At 37.1% G+C, this 21,911-nt stretch overlaps 1 protein-coding gene and 1 long non-coding RNA gene across 7 annotated transcripts; one reads left to right on the forward strand and one right to left on the reverse strand.

Annotated features, from left to right (window-relative positions):
- Positions 1–1,297: 1,297 nt before the first annotated feature.
- Positions 1,298–18,827, reverse strand: DDX3X (DEAD-box helicase 3 X-linked). 6 transcript variants are annotated; one of them, XM_087937699.1, is made up of 19 exons: positions 18,659–18,827; positions 17,162–17,219; positions 16,163–16,210; positions 14,035–14,097; positions 12,112–12,243; positions 11,201–11,324; positions 10,115–10,279; positions 9,933–10,032; positions 8,332–8,467; positions 7,839–7,924; positions 7,148–7,246; positions 6,909–7,069; positions 6,636–6,780; positions 6,031–6,175; positions 5,633–5,814; positions 5,430–5,547; positions 4,617–4,773; positions 3,929–4,074; positions 1,298–3,794 (listed from the first exon to the last, which is right to left on the reverse strand). In XM_087937699.1, exons 1-19 carry the CDS (start codon positions 18,701–18,703, stop codon positions 3,715–3,717), a joined length of 2,190 nt encoding a protein of 729 aa, XP_087793825.1. In that variant the 5' UTR covers positions 18,704–18,827; the 3' UTR covers positions 1,298–3,714. The 6 variants fall into 6 exon arrangements, with proteins under 6 accessions (XP_087793825.1, XP_026569452.1, XP_087793826.1 ...); XM_026713667.2 differs by having other exon boundaries at positions 16,163–16,213; XM_087937700.1 differs by lacking the exon at positions 14,035–14,097.
- A 441-nt stretch (positions 18,828–19,268) lies between these two features.
- Positions 19,269–21,027, forward strand: LOC113444789 (uncharacterized). The gene is made up of 2 exons (XR_003375296.2): positions 19,269–19,423; positions 19,532–21,027. It is a non-coding gene; the product is annotated as an uncharacterized LOC113444789 (long non-coding RNA).
- Positions 21,028–21,911: the final 884 nt, after the last annotated feature.

The raw sequence follows: 21,911 nt of genomic DNA on the forward strand, positions 1-21,911 counted from the left end.
TTGTAAACTAACATTTCAATAGAATTTATGCTGGTCAGGCTTGAACAGTGGAGTTCTTGCTGCTGTCTGGGTTTGCTTGCTTGCAGATTACTCAACTTGGTAACAGTGTGAACATGGGATTTGCTCCATTTATATACTGCAGCTTACTCTTGCGAGTGTTCACAACAATTGGTTTTCTCGATAGTTCAATTGAAGTACAGCAGCCACAATTGGGATCAGAATATTGGTTGCTAAGATACATGGTTAAGTAAAATCGCGACCAATTTTATAATTTTTAGCCAGTTTTAGGTCAATTGTTGTCATTAAGCAAATCTGGCTTCCCCAAATTGACTGCTTGTCAGAAGCCAACTTGGGTTACAAATTCCAATCACCTAAGATGCTACCACCGTCATAAAAGTAAGCCAGTTGCCAAGCACCCAAATTGTCACATGACTATAGGCAACAGGCCATCAGCATTTTTTCTGAGGTCATTGTAATTTTGAGCCACTGTAACTGAAGACCTACCTATATTATTTTCTGTGGTATTAATTCCCGCTTATCCCAATGTTGGTACTGAAGAGAATGTGTACTGGTTTGTTTCCTTTACTTTTGAACAGCATGTAAATATGGTTTCTTTGTTAATGGCTAAATGGTCTGACTGCCAACTTTCCAGGAAAATATCTAACTTTTTATTTCTAGTCGCCCTTCTCAGTAAGCAACTCTGGGTGTTGTACATGACAAAACATAAACATGAATTACAAAGCAATTAAACTTCATATGGATGCTCAGTCTCCAATTGAACCGATGATTCAGTCTGTCCATTTGATGTTTTGTCTTCTGTTACGGTGTCTGGCATGAGTTGTATGTCTCTCACACACACTCATCACACCTTCAAAACCCCAGTTATATATTACAAAACAATTCTACTTCAATGGTCCAATGCATATTAAAAATGGAGGTTAATGTAAATATACTGTTCCCAGTCCCAAAAGTGGTATATAGGATCAGTATAAGTAACTGCCAAATTATAAATTTTATTTCTACTATATAATTATACCAATAAGCAACCTCATTTACAGTTTGCAACCCACACTATTACTTATTATTCAAGTAAAAACTTACATCTGTACTGGATTAAATACCAAAAACCAATAAATGGCTTTGTCTACCCCAAACCAAAAAGTCCCACTGAAAGTTCCGTTTATGATCCCCAGATTTAGTCAGATTATTACGAAAAGCAGGATCATTTTTTTTATCCATCTATTTTTTTCTATGATAAACCACTCCTTTTCACTTATAAGAATCAAAATTACACAGGTTGCATTTCAACTTTTTATTTTATTAAAACCGAGAGTAATGCACAGCACATGCAGTGCTAGCATCTAAACTAATACAATAAGCAATTACTAAACCTACAGTGACCTGACGTTCATATTGTTTACACTCAGCAAGTTTAAACCCATTCTTTGCATATGACTGAATCTTTATCACAACTGAAGAATATTGCTGGTTGTAAAACTCACTAAAATGCTATTGCTGAATGTACAAGTCACTGATTATGCCAATACAACAAAGATAACCACATGTTTGAGGATTGCAATGTGCCAGACATTCACTGAAAAAAAAAACCACACAACTAAACAAAAACTCACGCAACGAACATCTGAGAATCTGGACACTTCATATCAGTGTTTTGAAGTGCTTCATTAATATCTTAAGACAAGTGTATCAAAACCTTGGCATGTTTAATTTTAAAGTTGCCAATTTTTGTTTTACTATCAGAAAGTTATGGCTACACTGCTAATGCCGGGTCTGCTTAATTTGACTTAAGAGTTTAATATGACTTAAACATTAAAAGCTCACACTACCCCGAAATATATAATTTCACGCATACGGTGACATTCAACATTCAAGTGCCAGTGTTTTTGTACTGTCTTTTGGTCAAGTTTCTTTAAACTTTCAAAGAATCACTTTTAGGCTTACAAAAATAAATATTTGTCAAAAATGTTCAATAAATATTACACAAAACTAGCAGCAAAAAGTATCTAGAAATCTGTCGTGTGCAAATAGTTTTCTTCCCAACCATTATTCCCATGGTCCCAGTTTTAGAATCTAGTTCCTTCTCCTTAGCCAAGCTGCGTTGTCTCCTAAGAGACAAAATAAGATTGGAAGTTAAGGACACGCACACAAGACATATAAAATTCTCTGAATGTGCAATAAAAGAAGTATTTTGTAAAAAGTTATGGGCAAAATGTACAAGGGCCTAAATCTAGACTAATTGAAATAGCACCATAACAAATGACTTCAAATACTGTCAAGTGCACCTACTTAAAGTTTAGTACAAGGCACAATACACTTGAAAAGATCTATTGCACTTTAGGAGATTTTGCTGTTGTCCTATGCCACTTAGAGAAAGAGTTGGTTATAGCTCTGGCAACAAACGGTATCTCAGAGATACTAAGTGACAGAGGCCTTTTACTGTTGGAAATACTCATCTTTGGCCAGATCAGCATTAACAAGACTAAATACAATGGAAACCTATGCAACTAAAACTGACTAAAACTGCACTTGTTAGCAGAATTGAACCTTGCGCAGTTATGTACATTCCAACCTTTGTGATCTCAGAATTTGTTATTCTTCTGGAGCCATTTTACAAGTCTACAGTAAGCCAGTTAACACTTCAACGCAGCTTGAACAGAGTAATGTGAATCTGCATTAAAATAAAGCCTGCTGCATAATTCTTCCTGTTCATTCCCCCTTGACCAAAAAACATCAACACTAGCATGCGTTAAGACCAAAAAAATCAGTCAGGCCCTTTTAAAAAAATGGACCTTCACTGTTATGGTCAGCCATTCTACCATTTCAACTTAATATGGCAGGCAATTTTGAAACGTCTAAGTAGATGAATTCTCCTAAAAACTATTTCAAGTTCAGACCTTTAAACATTCCCTGTAATGTTCCGCCTTCTATTGGCTAGCTCACATTAATAATCTGCCTAAACACTGGAATTGCTGTGTTTACTTGCATTTATTTTAAAACAGTGCTTGTATGCATGCAATCCATACATCACCTCATTATCAGGACTGGAATGGCTTTTTAAAGACAATCAGGTTCGAAGTACCTATCCAGGATAGAGTGAGCAAATCAACTTTAACTTTGTACAGTTTTGCCACATTAGAAACTAATTCCATTGATATGCTTCAAGATGTTTTATTTTTCAAATCTCCAAGTATCAAAGCCCTAATGTAGGCCACCGCACAAGTTTTTTTCTTTTGTTTTTGCAGATAAAGTGGATGAATCAATGATCCCTGTAAGTTGTATCACACCTGTGTGCCAAGGTTTGATTTTTATAAGGCCCAAGTTGAATAATTTTGCAAAGACAATTGATAATCTTGGGCATTACTGAGCCAACAGGACATCAAAATAAAAAGTTGTCTAAAGTTAAAGGCACAGTACATTAACAAATGATCCTCAGTCACAAAATTATAAATACAGTTTAGGAGTGGGAGTGGGTAAAGGAGTTAATTCTGACTACAATGGAGTCTTTAAACCTTCTTCAAAGTAGGGCTTCTGTTCCTTTCCTTCTTGTGACCTTGAGCTCCCTTAAAAAAAATTCAGTGGAGAATCACAGCTGGTAATGTACTGCGAGTTCTTGAAGCTACACAAGGTATAGTCTGGCTAAGTTACATGTGGTTTCCATATTAGCTTGTTTGCTAAGAATCTGCAGCAAGCAGATCAGTTGCCCCACCAATCTACCCCCTGAGAGTTATAGTTTCCTCCATATCCATCACTGTTATAGAAGCCGCCATAGCCACCTATTAAAACAAAAAATAAGAAAGGTAAGGATACAATGAAAATGTTCACAAGACATTTTAACATAACCCTGTTGTCGTGTTGTGATTTTTTTCTATCACCTTTTATCCCAACTTAAATGGCACAAAAGATTTACCTCCAAAACCTCTGCTACCTCCGTGACTACCACCACCACCACCACTGCGACCACTACTTGCACGACTGCTGCCAAAACTACTGCTCCCACCGCTGCTGCTGCTGCTTGTTCGATAATCTCTGGCACCAAAGCCTCCACTGAAGCGGCTGAAGGAATACAGAAAGGTAGGTAAGACAGTATTTGAAATATCCATGAATTCCATGAAATAAACTGTGTAATTAATTCTTATTTTCTGTATCTATTTTGCTAGTGCACACTTGTTATCAAGCAAAAGCTATTTTTTCAAATTGTTCAGTTTTTTTTTTTTAAACCTATTATTTATTCTTCATGCTCTACAGAATCTTATTTCAAAATTTCAACTGAACTGGCATCTAATTTCCCCAAGCCGAAAAGTCTTAACACAATAAGCAGGGAACACCATGCAAATTGCCCTGAGCTCTTATAAGAAAAGTGGGCTATAAATCTAACAAACAAGTAGTCTATTTATTACCATTTCCTCTGGTCTTTCAAAAGTGAAACAGTCCCTTCATACCCTACTTTTCTGCAGAATGCAAAGGAATATTGGAGCAGCAAAAAACACAGGAAGCAGAACAGCTTGCAGCTTAATGTAAACAGTATAAAACAGAGTGAAGCTCTAGCCAACTACCTGGAAGGCAGGTTACTCAAAAACTTAATTCATTCATATTACCCTTTGGAACGTCCACGACTGCTTCCGCTCTTATGTTGTTGCTCATACGCCATGTTTTCTAGCCAAGATGGTACTTCCTGTTTAGCTTCAACAAGTAGATCTAACAAGTCTTTTGTTATATTTATGTTCCTCTCATTAAAAAAGGATGTGGCAAGACCTAACAGAAAAGTTAAAGGAACATGAGATCTTCAGCTATCTATACTTATTTTCAAAACAACCCAATTAAAAGCAGATAGTCCTTCCTGACCACTCATAATGAGCTCTTAGTAACAGATTTACCATTGCATTTATAATAAATCTGTTCTCCTTTTTGTGTGAAGAATAAGCCATTGATGGGCTTTTCCTTCTACAGTGAACAATTTACAACACTGAAAGTAAAAGCATGTCAAAATGAAAGGCATTTAAATGGGGATATTATTCAAATGTTTTAAGTATAAAAATTGTAAACCTGGGATACTATTTTTTCACAAATATTTTCTTCAATGTGAAAGTTTCTCAGAAGCACAATAAAGCTATCCAATGCAGATTTCAATTAAGAATTTTCCAAAACCAGTTCATTTACTGCCTTACAAGGAACTTATCAATTCTCTCAAGAATATATACATACATACATCTTTCCCTACAGCCCTTTATTGTAAGAGGTCTTCTTAGAAGTATTTGCATCCTAATCAATGTCCACTACTATTTTGAAAAGCCTTTTTTCAAATAGAGGTTAACAAAATTCTGGGTAGCTATAGTCTCACGTTATTCAGCACTTCTACATATATAGATCTTAGTAACTACAAAAACCCATCAAAATTAATGCTCTCTTACCAAGATTTCCTACACGGCCCGTACGGCCAATGCGATGCACATATTCTTCTATGTCACTTGGCAAATCAAAATTTATGACATGTTTAACATTGGAAATATCCAGTCCTCGTGCCGCTACCTATTGAAGACAAGAGGGGAATCCTGAATTCTCAAAGATAAAATTAAAAAGACACACATAGCTATACAACCAAATATGTCCTTACTGCAGTTGCAACTAAGATCGGACTTCTGCCAGAGCGGAATTGATGTAATGCTTCTTCTCTATCTCGCTGAGAACGATCGCCATGGATACTGGTGCAAGCATATCCTTCAAGGTACAGGAAATGCTCCAGAGAATCTGCTCCCTTTTTAGTTTCTACAAACACCAGAGTCAAGGAATCCTCGCCTGCATATATACAAAGAATTTCATTAACTAAAGGTGTTATCTGTCAATACAGCACCATGTGGTATAAAGCAGTGCTTATTAAAACAGTGTTACTAGGCAAGCTAGCTGCAGGCAGATTGAAGTAAAAAGTCAATTAGAGGAGAAAATAGGAAGGAAGTCTGAATTTTTCTCCCCAGCTCACACAGATTTACATTAGATTTATGCTGGAATTCTTACCTGTGGCATTCAAGAGATCAAGCAGAAATGACCGTTTGTCTGGCTCTTCCACCCACACTACTTTCTGTGTGATGTTCTCAGATGTAGAGCCAACTCGGCCAACAGCCAGAAAAATATATTCCTCCAAGAAATCACGAGCAAGCATCTAAAAAATAGCAGTTAATTAGCATAAACAATATGCATCTAATCATAGTTTACCAATCCCCACAAACCTCTATGGAAGCATCTCAACAATTGGGACTTAACTATAGACAAGTTCTTCAAAAGAAAACTATTCAATAACTCTTATTTCTTTTTAACAAGTTTACCATGGACATGTCTATGGAGATTCTCAGTCATCCAGTTCATGCGTGTCCCAAAGGTGCTGTTCAAAAGGCAAATGGACTTTGTTTTTTTTCCCTTGAAAACATTTCACTTTTCATCACAGAACTGAAAAAGCTTTTTGGATGAGAAGTAAAACATTTTCAAGGAAAAAAACCCAAGAAAATCCAGTTGTTTTTTTGGAACAGCAGTGCTGGGTTTACCATAGACAATTACTTTCAGTGTATCAGTTTCCCTTTAATGTGCTGAATCTTACTGGAAAGATGAATATCATGCATAAATACCTGGATTTCCTTTGGAAAAGTAGCACTAAACATCATTGTCTGACGGACACCTTTTGGTGGCATAGTATCTTGTTCAACAATACGACGAATCTGAGGCTCAAAACCCATGTCAAGCATACGATCAGCTTCATCCAAAACCAAGTATCTAGAAAATATGAAATAGCACATCAAGTGTTCCAGGATTCCATACTGACAAGGACGTTCCAAAGTATTCAAGTTTATCAATATTACAAAACTTATCATCTTATAAACATACAGAACTGCATTACTTACTTGCAGAAGTCCAGGCCTATCTTTCCCCTCTCCATCATATCTACAAGGCGGCCTGGAGTTGCCACAAGCAAATGGCAACCACGTTCCAAGTCACGTATCTGTTGACCAATGTCAGCACCGCCATATACAACACAAGGACGGACTTTGGAACGATAGGCAAACTAGAGGGAAGGAAATTTCAGATTTTAGAATATACCCTGTGATCTGCTAATAAGTTCCCAGGAGTATGTAACATTTACCTTTCTAGCTTCTTCATATATCTGCACTGCCAATTCTCTTGTTGGAGCCAAAACTAATGAAATTGGGTATTGTTTACGGCGTCCATATCTTCCATTTTCCTGTAATGTTACAAGAGCAAGACGTCACTGAAGGTATGCCCAATGTAATGCACTTTTCGTTCTGCCCAATTAATTCCTTTAAGTTAAACAGCATTACATATCTTCAATTTACGACCACAATTGAGCACAAATTTTGCTAAGCAAGGCAGTTAAGTGAGTTGCATTTTATTTTACATTTTGCCAGTTGTTAAGCAAATCAAAAGGTGGATCAAGCAGTATAAATATCAGGCATAGATGCCAGTTGCCAACCACCTAGGTTTTGATCACACAACCAACAATTAAGTGTGAAAAATTATCATAAGTTACTTTTTTTAACTCCATTATAACTTCAAATAATTACTAAATGAATGGTTGTAAGTCAAGACCTATCTGTGTTCTGCAGCTATTTTTGTGCTGAAACAAAATTGGTGCACAATTTTCTTCTGCAGAGGCAAATGAGTTTGAGTTACATTCTCAAACAGAAACAGTTCATTCTATACACACACAAATGCCAACATTAACACAGAACTAACAACTGGAGAAAGCATGACAAAATGCACACTACTGGGAGTGTCTATAGATAGTATTTATATACTGCAAACCATACACTTGCCTTCATGGCTCTGAAAGCATCACCTGGACCATCTGTATATATCTGACTCAATATGGGCAGAAGAAATGCAGCAGTTTTCCCAGAACCTAGAGAAAAAGATGCATTAAAATTTGATAGCAATGCAAAGTCTTTTTATTTCTGAAAACAAATTTAATCATACGCTATTGTTATTATTCCAAGTTATAAAAAAATCTGTGTTGCTTGCAAATGGTTTTTATTCCAAATATATCACATGCTAGGTCAAATTAGTGGTAGTTAACCAATTACAACCAATTGCAAAACAGCAGATCTTTGCAATTTACCCAAACCCTTCCACTTGAAGAACAGCATTGGCTTATTTCTCAGTATTTATTCAACACAACTGTACTTCAAAATACAATAATTAGCAAAGCTTCTAAAGGAAGGAGTTCAAAATTTGTACAGCATGGCTTTCAGTTACTAAATTTTACTTTTACTTCATTTAGAACATGCAACTATAACATTACAGAATTACCTGTCTGGGCACAGGCCATCAGATCTCTTTTGTCTTTGATGATAGGAATAGCATATTTCTGAACAGGAGTAGGTCGAGTGTAGCGGGTGAGTTCGATGTTCCCCATGATAATTTCCCCCATGTCAACATCACTAAACTGCAAAGGTATTTCAGTTATAAAATAGGAGTATTCTACATCAGTCTAACTTATTAGCCAGTGTTGCACTCATACAGAAGCTTGATCATGAATGGATGGAGCCCTCCACCCACCCAATGCCCTTGCTTATGAAGCAACTTGCTTGATTTAAAGTCTTGTTACAAATTTGACTTTGAGGTGGCCAAGTGCTACTTCTGCCAATCAATTCAAATATAGTCACAGAAGGTTAGTTCTAAGCTTGACATTGGGGCGAACAGCTTTTTTCCATGTATAGTACATAATCAAAAGAAGCTAATTATAATTCCTGGATGCAATTTTTTTCCATTGAAGAAAATTTATTAAAAAAAAAACCCAGAATTTGTTTTTTAAAAATTGGACTGTGCCACGCAATCAACTCCAGTCTCGTTTACAAATAAAATGTAGGAATTAACCAATTTAGGTGAAGCAGTATGCTTAAGGTTGTTTTTGAGCATGCTGTGCTCATGCAATGCACTCAGTGTAGAAAACACATACAGGTAGTCCTCAACTTACAACCATACATTTAATGACTGTTCAAAGTTACACCACCACTGAAAAAAGTGATTTATGACCATTTTTCACACTTACGGAAATTGGTTCAATGATCAAAATTTGGGCACTTGGCAAATGGCATGTATTTATGACAGCTGCATGGTCCCAGGTTCACCATTTGTAACCTTCCCAGACAGCTTCCGACATGCAGTCAATGGAGGAAGCCAGATTCACTTAACAATTGCAAGTGATTCACTTAACAAGTGTGGCAAAAGGGTCATAAAGTGAGGCCTGGATTAAAAAGAAATGTTGAGCTCAATTGTGGTTATAAGTTGAAGACTCCTGTGTTTATCTGTCCAAGGAACATTAGCAAATGTATAACCACCTAAATTCTACAGTACTCTTTTAAAAATAATCCATCTGCACTCGTATTTTAGTACTACATTAACCTATCCATTATTTTTTTTCAATTATTAGCTTTGTAGGAGTTCCCCATTTCTTTCCAGTTCTCTGCATATTTAAAATGTATTTCATTCTCAGTTTATTTAGCAAAAACCTCAATATAGCCAACTGTTGAGTTCTATATAACCAAAGCCCAATACATGAGACATATGCTAATTTCTAATTTCCTTAGTGCCTGTAGTCCTAAGCATTAATATTATTTCTGTGTGAACGCTATCTATATGTATACTGTACTATTTACAAATATAAACTGAGTATAAAAACCTGCACCTACACTTCATTAACAGCTAACAATAAGGTGTAATAAGATGACCAAGTTTAAAAAGAATAAGGTATCCTCTTTCCAAACAAAACTACTAGCATAAAAAATGGAACCAATGTCCTTTCTGAAGGATTAATCAATTAAAAAGTACTAATTTATTACAATATAAAAGTTTTTACAATTTCCGCATAGATTATCAAGTAAATTTATTATGAAACTGGTAGTACTTACACTTTCAATGTGTGGAGGACAATTGTTGCCTGTTGCCTCAACTGGAATGTCATCATATTTTTCAAAATTAATGCCTGTATTCCCCCCAGAGAATAGTTCCCTAGAATGAAAATAAGTCCATTTGTATCATATAGCACTGAATGTTTCATTGAAAGGTTGCCAAGTAAGCCTTTAATACTTACTGTTCCATACGTTCACTTGGGGCAAGTGGTTTTGACCAATCATCTTCGTCATTTTTATCACACCAACGACTGTTTCCACCACGATCAAATCGACCAAAGCAACTCCTATCACCACGACTCCCAATACCATCAAAATCATTGCCTCTTCCACCACGATCATCAAATCTAAACACCATACAGTATAGCATGAAATCCACATGTATGTGCTGCTTTAAAGCAACCTAGCAAGTTGGCAGCTTTAAAATATTATTTTGCTTTAAAGCAAATTGCATTATTTGAGGCTGACGCCCATATTTTGCTTTTCACAAAGATATAATCCAAAGACCAGGTTTGATTAATTAATGTGACTATAGAAATTAATAATTTCAGTTTTCTGTCATGCTAAGGAAGAAACTTCTGGGAATCATGCTGATTTGAGGGTTGCAGATTTTAGCTTTCTGCTATCAAAGGCATTTAAACTGTTTCTTTGCCCTTGCTATAGGAAGATTCAACTAACTAGAAGGATTTTGACCATTCAGACTGCATTTATTCCATCTCAATTCTTAGTGATTAATTAGGAACTCTTGGGTACCAAGCTCTGGATTCAGCTCCCTTTTCAGTCATAACATTCATGACCTTAAACTATTCTTTCACTCAGTACAATCTGCTTCATAGGTTTCTTATGAGGATAAAAGGAAGGAAAACATGCATGCTGCCTTGAGCATGCATCCTAATGGAAAATGGGGATGCAAAAATAAATATTAAACTTCAAAATACTCTGTAACCAAGCCAAATGGTTACAAAATGTGCTTTGAATATAAAGGAGAAAAGTACCCATGTAAGATTTTAGATATGGCAAACCAAAAATAATTTCTCAAAAATTCTGAACTAAATAACCTATTAGCCAAAAGCAATCTTATATGAAATGCAGAGTATTTTTCCTAATTAAAATACACATATACACCCCTAACTATTGATACTAAACAATTCAGAGCAGTTGCATACTAAGATTAATGTAATAATTTTATTAAAACTTATATAATCACATTTCTGCAAGGCAATACACTAGTAAGGATTTGCATTTTTAAAATTAAGCAAAGTGGTTACCTTCCTCTTGAGCCATTGCCACGGTCAGTAAAGAAACTTGATTTTCCTGATCCACGTTCACTTCTTGCACCAAAGCTACTATATGCATCCCTGTCTCTGGCAGCATTCCATCCACCATCAAATCCTACAAATAATACAATCCATTATTAAATATTTCCAAAGGTATTTACAGGTAAGAAATATATTGAGACGAACCATTAACATCAACAAGTAGCCACCAGTCTTCCAAATATAATTTCTGGGTTGGTTCAAAGTAAGCCATATTCCCATCAAACTAAGATGGCACTGACAGCAAAAAATGAGATGGTGTTCAACATCCAGCAGCTGTTGATCCGTTCAAGCTGAATAAACCCCACCCACCCCGGATACTGTTCCTTCTGTTCAATGACAAATCAGCCTATGGCACATCTCTAGAGGTCAACCATTAGGCAACCCATACTGAACATATTATCATTCAAAACTTGACAATTTCACAACAAATTGAAAACTAGATCATTTCAAATTTCATGTATTTGCCCACATACTGACACCAGTAAAGAAGAAACAGTCAAACAATGAAAGATTTTGAGAATGTATACCTTCCTTGACATATAAAATCTGAAGACAGTAATTGGAACTATTGGGCAATAAGTTCAATATTGCTAAGTCATTAATAGAAACCCTGACATGAAAAGTTTTGACTCTAGGATTCAAATTGATTATATTCAAATGTGGTAAGGATTCTAAAGACCCATTAAAATTTCAGAACTTGCATTTCAGTTTAGGAAGGCAGCTCATTAAAGCTGATCAGTAAGAAAATTCGAAGAATTTTCCATAAGTTCCATGAGCATCATATTTTGCCCTACCTTAAGCTATTTTTAATCACTATTTAATCACTAAGTTGGATGGAAGTGACAGGTCCCCACGCCCACCTCTGTCATCACGTCCAGATCCTCCTCTGGATCCAAACACACCGCGATCACGATCGTAGCCATTCATCCGGCTGTCACGATCATATCCATTCATATAGCCATTACCTCCACGAGAGTCCCAGCTGGGGGAATCTTTAGCAGAGAATAAAAAGTTAAACAATTAAAGTGTTAAATGTCACTTGTGCCAGCAAATAGTTTTTGCAAGCTCCATTGTAAGTGTGACTTTTGTTGCCACAAATTTACATTTAAGGGCACCTCTTTTTTTTAAAAAGGGAACTCAATTAAAATTGCAGGTTTTCTACATCTATGTTCACAAAAGCTGCAAACAAAGTTTATGGATAATTATGTAGCTGTACTAACTTTAGCTTATTGTAATTATATTTGTACTATAGCTAGGTATCTTGTATACCAATATTGCTGCCATGCAGTAAGTTGAAGCATATCCAAATAAAAACCAGTCAATTTGAAGCAAGTCCAGCACTAAACTCAAGGTCCAATGCTAAGCTCAAGATACAATTAAGCATGTAGCAATTTTTAAAAGCACAATTCTGACTGGCCACTGCTTAAAGGTGCATTTTTTAGATCAGTTTTTTTTTAAAGAAAAAGCTGCTTATACAGTATGTTAGAAGTCTGTAACTATTATTCATGAAAAGGGTCCAATCTGTGTCTGTTACCAGGACCAGATATTAAGTCTTCCGAGCTTTCAGAGTCATGCTGAAGCCCATCGTCAAGAGCTTAAGTCCGAAAGCTCGGAAGACTAAATCTCTGATCCCAGTGACCACAACAGATTGAATTCTGCAACGTTATCCTGGGACACATATATTTGCCTTCATTCGTGAGTTCCAGTAAAAGGTTAGTTATCTGGTTTATCTTTACAAACATTGTGAAAAGTTTTAGAATCATACCCTGGTTAATCTATGGAAAACATGACTATTAACAGTAGCTAAGATTGTGGTAAAAGCTCCCCCAGTGTTTGCTACAACTAAAGGAATTTTCCCCACAAACCAGGGATGATTGAAACAAACAATACTTCCCTGTTTCTCCACAGGCCTCCAATCCTAAATACAATTCTTTAAAAAGGGAAGTTTAAGGAAAACTGAATGTTATGAAATATTTTCCTCTTCAAAATATCACATTAGTCCAGTGCTTCCCAAATGTTGTCCTATTGTATCTGACAATATTTAATATATCAACAAATTTTATTTTTAAAATCTGTCATTCATTTTATTATAGTATTTTGAATAAGCTGTTCAAATTTATATTTTTAAATCTTTCAGAAACTTATCCAGTTCATAGATAAAGGAGTTATTAATAGTGGGAAAAGTACTAAGCCACCTGCTGAATAATTACCTTGAAAGATTCAGCCATTATGTTAGCACATAACATTATATGAATATGCCCACTAAACAGAAAACCTGTGTTTTAATTAAAACTTGGAATAGATTTACACTATTGACAAAGGAAACATTACCACATTGTTGGTGAAGAAAATGTTTTAGTATATGTAGCCATAAAAAGTACTGTGGCCATAAACTTGAGAATTTAAAATTAATGAAAGTGAATTTCAATTTTTTTGTTACCATGCTGATGTCTTGTTTAAGAACTAATAACTTTCTCACCACATAACCATGAGTCTATAAAAGTGGATTCTGGTATTTGCTAAATTATAGGTTTAATAAAAGTATTACTAAAAAGTACTAAACTTGAAAGGAGCAAAATAATTTTAACATTTTTCCACTGACTATTTTCTTAATCATGTTACACCAACTGAGAAAAGTGTTAAATTGAGGCAAAGAAGGCATGACATGCCTGAGAATGTGCTTGAAGAAAAAGCTCAAACTGTTTGTTAATTGCAAGTTACTGCTTATAGGCATGCTCCCAAACAACAAACTTTAAAATCACCCCAGCCTGACACCAACTTACAGCTTCTTGGTGATGGCATCGAATTGGTATAGTAGTTTGCTGTATAGTTATGGGTATTGTATGCTGAAAAAGAGCCATGAAAACTCCCAGCATTATGATTCAGTTTGAAAGCATATTAAAACATTCTGCTATAGAATGTCCCCAACAGTGCTAACAACTTTTTGGCAGCCTTATTCTGAAATGTAGTTTCTACAAATATATCAGTTTACCTTTGGCAACAGTAGAGTTCACATCTGGAGAAGTAGAACAAGCAAGTCTCTGAATTTTTGTAGCCAATATGAAGACACCCCCCCAATAATCTAACAGGATGCTCCAAAAAAAGGAAGGAGCTGCCCAATCAACAGCTTAGGACAGTAAGAAATATCAAACATTTCTCACTACTTCCATAAAAGGCCCCAAAATTACCTTATGAATTTGAAGTAACAAGAACCACTGCCCATGTCAGATCTTTCAGTGAACTCTCCCACAAGGCCCAACATATTTTAGATCAGGTGTGTCAAACTGGTGTCACATGCGGGCCAGATGTGTCACATGCAGGCCACTTCCCACCCAGCTCCGTAAAGGGAAAAAACACCGTGAAACATCACATGACGGCAATGTGACACAGCAAGTTTGACACCCCTATTTTAGATCACTCCCAGTCAGCATAGTTAACATTTACAGCATAAGCCAAAATTTATGAAAACACACTAGAAAATTACTAAAAATCATTCTAATGACTTTCCCCTTGTGTATTATAATAGATGCACTAATTTATTAATCTTTGTTATGTGTTCACAACAATTTTAAAAAATTTCTATGAGTTCTATTAACGTTTTACACATATGAACCCATAGTCTAAGATTAGCTATTTATGGTTATGGAAATTCTGAAAGTCAAAACAATTTTTCAAATTCTACCAAGTTCTAGCTTATAGTAACTTCCACGATGAAGACAAGAAACAGCCAAAATGTAGTCTGATATCTGCTCTAGTTTCAACTATGGCAGAAAAACATTCAAATTTTCTAAAATTTTCAAAACCGGCTGAATGAGATAAGAGTCTATAGGCTTAGTTGAACACCTGATAATAACCCTATAATTTTAAATTTGAAAATGGAAGATTGGCCTAAATCAACTATTAAGAAACAATAAAAATGGCATTTTAACATTTAAACAGAAATTGTTAAATGTAACCGCCACAAGACTACAACAAACAGAAACAAACTTGATTTTGCTCACTGTTGTCAGCTTAAAACAGTCAATTATCCCTCCCAAAAATTGGGGGCAAGCAACTTTCTTGCAAATCACCAAAAAGGTAAAAAGAACTATCTACCTCTAGCAAAGCTTCTATTAAATGTTTACCTTTTATTTATTTAGTTGCTAAAAAGATTGAATTCCAGAAATATGGATCCTTGGAGAAAACTCAAGAATGTGATTATCATTTCTACAACCTTTTTGGATCACTAAGAGTTAAAGATACTGTACGTTAATTTTATCTAAGATTAAATATTTTAATAATTAATTTTAACTGACAATTAACAGCTTTAAAAACTCCCTTTTATTAAGTTTTAAATTTCTAATCCTATAGATTGACATAGCAGTGAGTAGGCTTTTTGAAAGAACAGCACTCACACTAAACCTGGGTCTCTGCTTACTTACATTTCTTTATTACTAATATTTTCAAAATGTTTCATCATGGATCATTTCATAATTGAAATCCAAATTATCATAATTATCAATTATGTCATTCCACATTAGAATACTTGACCATGAATTTAATCATAACTTTCAGAAGAAACAATATTTTTTGTTGGCCGGGTGTCACCATTGTTCTGGTTGTAGTAAATTGCATTACTTTATTAGCTTTACTGCTTAAGTGAAAACACAACTCTCAATCACTAGCCTACTAAATGTATTACACTCAAACTGAATTTTCTCTTGCAACCTTCATACTGTAAAAAATATCACTGAGTTAGTGCGCAAATTCAATTTTTTATATGCTTCCTTGCTACTTATAGCCAGATATCACTTCTAAGCTGTAGTACAGGATTTTACCAATATTTAATGTATGGGATGTTGTAATGCATATCCACCTGTGAATCAAGTTTAAATAAAGCACTACTATTGAAATCTATATCAACAAACATACCCTGCTTTGAAGCTTCTCTATTTCTCAAATGAGGAGGAATGTACCGGCCTTCTGGAAGAAAAAATACTTGTTACTTTAAAAAACTTTGGTATCTAGGACATTCACAATCCATCACAGTATTTTTCTTATACTTTTCATGATTGGAAGCTGTCAGTTTATAACTTTTACTTGGCTTTCAAGGACAGAGAAGCACCAGACTATAAGATACACCTTGGTTTATAGAGGAGAAAAACAAGAGGAAGTTTTTTGCTTCTGCACATCCCGTTTTTGTTTTTGCCCTCCCTGGCATCCAGAAGCACTCTTCAGGCCCAAAATGGGCATGTTTTAGGCCTGCAGAGTGCTTCTGGACGCTGGGGAGGGCAAAAACAGGACACACAGGAGGCCAGAAACAGCCCCGTATTCGCTGTATAAGACAGACGTTTCCACCCATTTTTGGGGGGGGAGAGAAAGTGCTTCTTCTACTCTGAAAAATACAGTATGTAACCTATTTTGCCATTAACAGATTGAGTTACTAAGAATTGAAAGTTTAAAAAAAGCCCATTAATGGTCATACTGTAACGTTTTCCTTTGAAACTATGCCACTATGCAACAAGCCAATATTACCAGAACTTAAAAAATATAGTATTGGAACTCAGTCAACAGTGGCTCTTTGGCAGTATAAAAGGAATAAGATAGCAAATGATATTCCAGTCCAATAATCTTGCCTATTCTTCAAGTATCTTCTAGAAATGTTACAGGATTCAGAAATTGAATGAGTGATGGTCTGGTCATACAACTGGATTTAGAAAGCATACAGCCCTTTACATTTTTTTTAACATTCAACTGTCCAGCAAGATTTAAAAAAAAACATTATTTAACATTAAAGATGCATAAGAAATACTGGTGTGGGAAGAGAATTGCTTGATTTTGAAGCATCAAGAAATGGTATTTTTACTGAAATGATGGGGCACCCACAAGACCTATTAAGCCTAACAACATATTCTTGAATTATGTACTTACTACTTGCTGTTCCTCCTCCACTCTGAGAGTCTGAGGAATTCAAGTCTAGACCAGCAAACTTAAAAATACACAAAAGTTATTGTTAGCTACATTTTCAAATGAAAACCTGCCAAATTTTAGTTTTGATTCAAAATAATCAAGCAAATTCACTAGTAATCAAAGCAAGAGAAAACTGTTATTTGTTCATTTGTTTTATCAGTACTTATATAGAATATAGCAATTAAAATAGTGTACCCTCAGAGTATTTTATATTGAAATTAAACATGCCAATTTTTTCCCACTACCATTCAGTTTTAAATTCATTTTGCATAGAAACAAATCCTCCACAACACCACTTTTCATGTGTTATGGCAGATTTGATTTCTTCGATCAAAATCACGTTCATCGAAATAGTTGTATGCTATAGGAACCTTATGTAGTAAATCACAGCTTTACTAGATATGTCGATTATTTTATTTTTTTGAAAAACTGCCTAAGTATAAACATGTATCTTGATCTTGGTCTAAATACATTCAAAATCGCAAACTATGCGGCCGCCTCCCCGGGCAAGAGAGAACTAGCTGGGGGAGTCGCTTCTTGCCTGCTTTCAGCGTTTTCAGGCCACAGCCGCAGCATTCCAGCTCTGCCGCAGCGAACGGCGACTGCGCTTTCCTAGCCCGCCGCTAATCCGGCGGCAACGTCACACGCCTGCTCTTATTTCCCTGACCGGCTCCTTGATCCATTTCGGGAGCTCGTTCTAGCCCACACCGCCCGAAAGACTTTGCTCTGCCACCGCTCTCCAACACCTCGACCGCGGGCAAGAATGTTAACGGGGAGCTAAAGGAGAAGAGGGAAAATCCGCCTTTCCAGGCGCGGTACTTCTTCCTCCCCCCTTTCCGATAGGGGCCTTGAGGACAAAGGAGATGGGGGGGGGCGCGTGTCTGTACGTGCGCGCGCACCCAGCACGGGAAGCAAGAGCTGCAGCAGGAGCTAAGTGGCTCCCGCTCCCCGGCTGGGGAACCGCGCACGCGCTTCACCCATCCTCCCATTTCGTCACCGCTCGATGGCCGCCGTGGTCCTCCGCCCGCTGCAGTTCAAAGTCAACACCGCCAGGGGGGCCGGCAGATTAACACTCGCCGGAGCCGCACAAAGGCCCGGAACAAGCCCGGCCTGTCTCACACGGCCCAGGGGCGCTATACCCTATCCTTCACGCCTCGCCGCGATTCTTGCCCTTCAATCCGCCCCCCCCCCCTCCGATTCATTTTTCGGCCTACAACGCCAAAATTGCGGCCTCCAAAAAAGGAACTGCGTCACAGTAAAATGCGCCACCAGAAGGCCGGCACAAAAACCATGCCGAGCTGGTGGAGCGCGGTAAGATAGTAGGGTATGACAAGGGCAAAGGAACACGTTGGACACTACAAGAGAGCCCCGAAGCCAGATCGGCCTCCAGTGGGTGAGAGGCGAGAAGCCCTCGCTATTCCAGGCCCACCCGTCTGTTTTTCCCTTGAATTCCCTCACCTGCTGATCTAGACCGAGGGCATTTTCCACTGCCACATGACTCATAACGAGAGATCGTTCCGGGAGGTCCCGCTCCGCGTAGAGAAACTCGAATTCACCAGAAGTAATACACGTCTCGCCTACAACGATTATCCCTCCTCCGTCTCAGAATTGCTTCTCTAACTGAAACACCCCCAGTTCGACCCGGGCCTTTATATATTCCTCCGCCCCCTCGTAGCCGCCGTGCTGACTTCAGCGCGCAAGCCACGCCCCTTCTTCCTCCTTTCGATCCCCTCCCCCCACCTCTGCTTGCTGCAAAAGGTATCGCGGGGAGAACTCTCCGCTCCGCATTAAGAGGTGGGGGGAGGGTGAAGAAATCCCAAGACTACCGCGAGAACTAAAGTAAATTCTGGACTCCTTCCGATTCAGGAGGCGTTAGATGATACCGCGAGGCTTCCCTACACAAAGTTTATAGCACTGTTCACGCGAGATTCCCCCTCCTTTAACATCCCCCTCCCTTCTGTTTTCGTTTCATAAAAACTAGTGGGTCAACCGGTTCCTGCACGATCTCGCGAGATTTCTGTCAAAAGAAGTCTGCTCTTGGCAACAGTCTCTCTAGGTCACGTGAACAGCCCTGCTTAGTCTAGCCGCCATCTTAGATTATGAGGGGCTTTCGCTGCTGCAGTGGCGCAGCTCTGGGTCGCGAAAAGGGAGATGGGAGGGATTCTGTGAGGAGTTTGAGGTTTACGTCTAGAGGATTGCAAAAAACAGCACGAGAGTATATGAGTATGTCATGGAGGCATGATGTGACTGGTTTCTCCCTTGTGTGTGACCTAAATAGCGGTACCTTGGCAACAACGAGGATGGGTAATAACTCCTATCTCTTTCTCACAGACCCGCAGAATCGCCGAACAATAAAGGGATAATGAGTTTTGTGCCTGGTCCCGCGCGTTCCTTATCAAGGGTAAATCCGATTTGACAACACGTCACCGTTACTCCCACAGATATTTTAAGCGGCCAACCTCTTCTATGCCGCTTTTCAAGTACTGTTTTTGCCAGGTATCTGTGCTGCAAAAATACTGATGACCGTTACAAAGCAGCAGAGACATTTTTTCTGTTGCATCGATACTGTATGGCATCTGATTTTTTTTCTCAACTTCAATGAAGTTTTTTTTGGGGGGGGGCGACGTTGAATCTCAGAACAGTAGAGAACATTGGCTTTTAGATACACTGCTGTGTCAGCACTGGATGTTGTATCTAGTAAATATGGGACAGTCAAATATGGGACAACCAAATGCTAACAGTTCAAAACAGCTATTTCTCCTAAACGTAACACTCTTTAAATCTTACCAGTTTTAAAGTAATATACAAAAATCCACTTGATAAAAAATTCAGAATCCAATCTGGACAGATACCAGGACCAGAAGTTTAGTCACACTCTGCTAAGGAGAAGTTCCCTGAAGATGAGCTCCAGCTTAAGTCCAAAAGCTCAGAAGAATAAATATCTGGTGCTGGTGACTGACCCAGATTGGATCCTGCAACTTTATCCTGGGACACATATATTTACCTTCATGATAAAACTTGAGGATTTGTATACTGTCATAATTACACTATGTCGCAGCACTTGAACAGCTAGTTAAGCATGGTTGAACCAGATTAGTACTTGAGTAGACCATCAAGCAATATGAGGACTGTTGGTTAATCTAAGACAAATATCTCAGCAGCGATAGACCACTTCAATATTTTTGCTGAGACTGAGTTCATCAAGCCTTCAGAGAGACTTTTATTCTCTATCATTGAAATAACTAGGATTGCTGATTGAGAATTGAAATTAATATATTAAGTTAATTCCTGATCATCATAAATCATATACAATGAAATCATTTTTGTTCTAAGTTACAATTGTCTTTATTATCAAGATGTATTTCCTGGTTTTGTACCGATTAGTATTTTCCTGTCTGTTTTCTGAACATCTTGCTTCAGAATCTGGTCACAGCCATCCAAATTCTGCCTAGATGATTATATTAAAAAGATTGCTATTTGTAACTACCCACCTTTTAATTTGTAATATTGCTTGCCTCTTTTCAATTTTATACAGTGCTTTTATGCTTTTAATATTTTGATTGTATACAGCTGAGAGTCCCTCTGTGAGGGAGATAGGTGATTCCTAAATATGATAAATATTTGTAAAATGAGATTCCACTTGGTTAAAAAAAATAGATGTCAGTAAAAAGTCATTATAAAATGCAACAAACTGATAAACATGGTAAAAAGTAGTTAATCTAGTTGAGACCAATGGGGCAAGTTGAAAAATAACCATTTCTATAAATCCAGTACAAATCAACAGCAATTCTGTGCAATAAAACACTTATTCATGAGTTTACTAATAAGGGAAAATCTGCCCATGGATTCTATTTTTTCCCTTGAAAAAATACGTACAGTACATCTACATTGTAAGCCAACAAGAGTCTCTGAACCACTGAATAGAAATCTGGAGAATATATCACATAAACTCAAAGATGCAGCCTGCTTATCTGATCATGTTTTAAAATATGTCTTGAATTAACTCCTTCATGCTCTGAATTTCATGCACTTATTTGTGAAATAGAAACTATAGTTTCATAGAAACCATAACAACAGTCAGTCTTAGCAGAATTCCTCATACCCATCAATAGCAACTGCATACAAAAAAGAATATACTGAAATAGTTACCTTTACAATAAACAATGATTTAGTTTTCTTCTGCTACAATCATCTTACGGAAGCATTCCCTATGCTTTTTCAGACTCCAGGCAAATTTTATACCATGAATAATATTGATACCATGATTTTCAGGATTTTATTTTTACAAACACTTCTAGCATTTTCTTCTTTAATTTTGTTCTGAAAGGAGAAATAACTTGTATGAAAATATCTTCTTTTGCATTATCACAAATTAGATAAATGTCCAGGTTTCAAGAAGCTGTTTTGGTTGTTGATTATTTTCCAGTTAGGCTTCTAGTATTGTGAAATGGCAGTTCCAAAGGAGTAAGAAAAAAAAATACAACAGTTTGGTCTATGATTGCCACTAGGCAATATTGCATTCTGAATGTAATAAGCTTAGAGATGCTTTAGAAGGCCATGAGGACCATTTCTTCATTTGACAACCCTTTCATTAGTCATTTGATATACTTTGACGGAGAAGTATTCCAGGCAGTGGGGATGTGCGGAGGCCAAAAACAGGGTGTGCGGAGGCCGAAAATGGGACATGGAGGCCAAAAATGAGGCATGCAGA

The sequence above is a fragment of the Pseudonaja textilis genome, chromosome 7 (genome assembly GCF_049901715.1).
Source record: "Pseudonaja textilis isolate UNSWEBS1 chromosome 7, rPseTex1.2, whole genome shotgun sequence".
Taxonomy (NCBI): domain Eukaryota; kingdom Metazoa; phylum Chordata; class Lepidosauria; order Squamata; family Elapidae; genus Pseudonaja; species Pseudonaja textilis.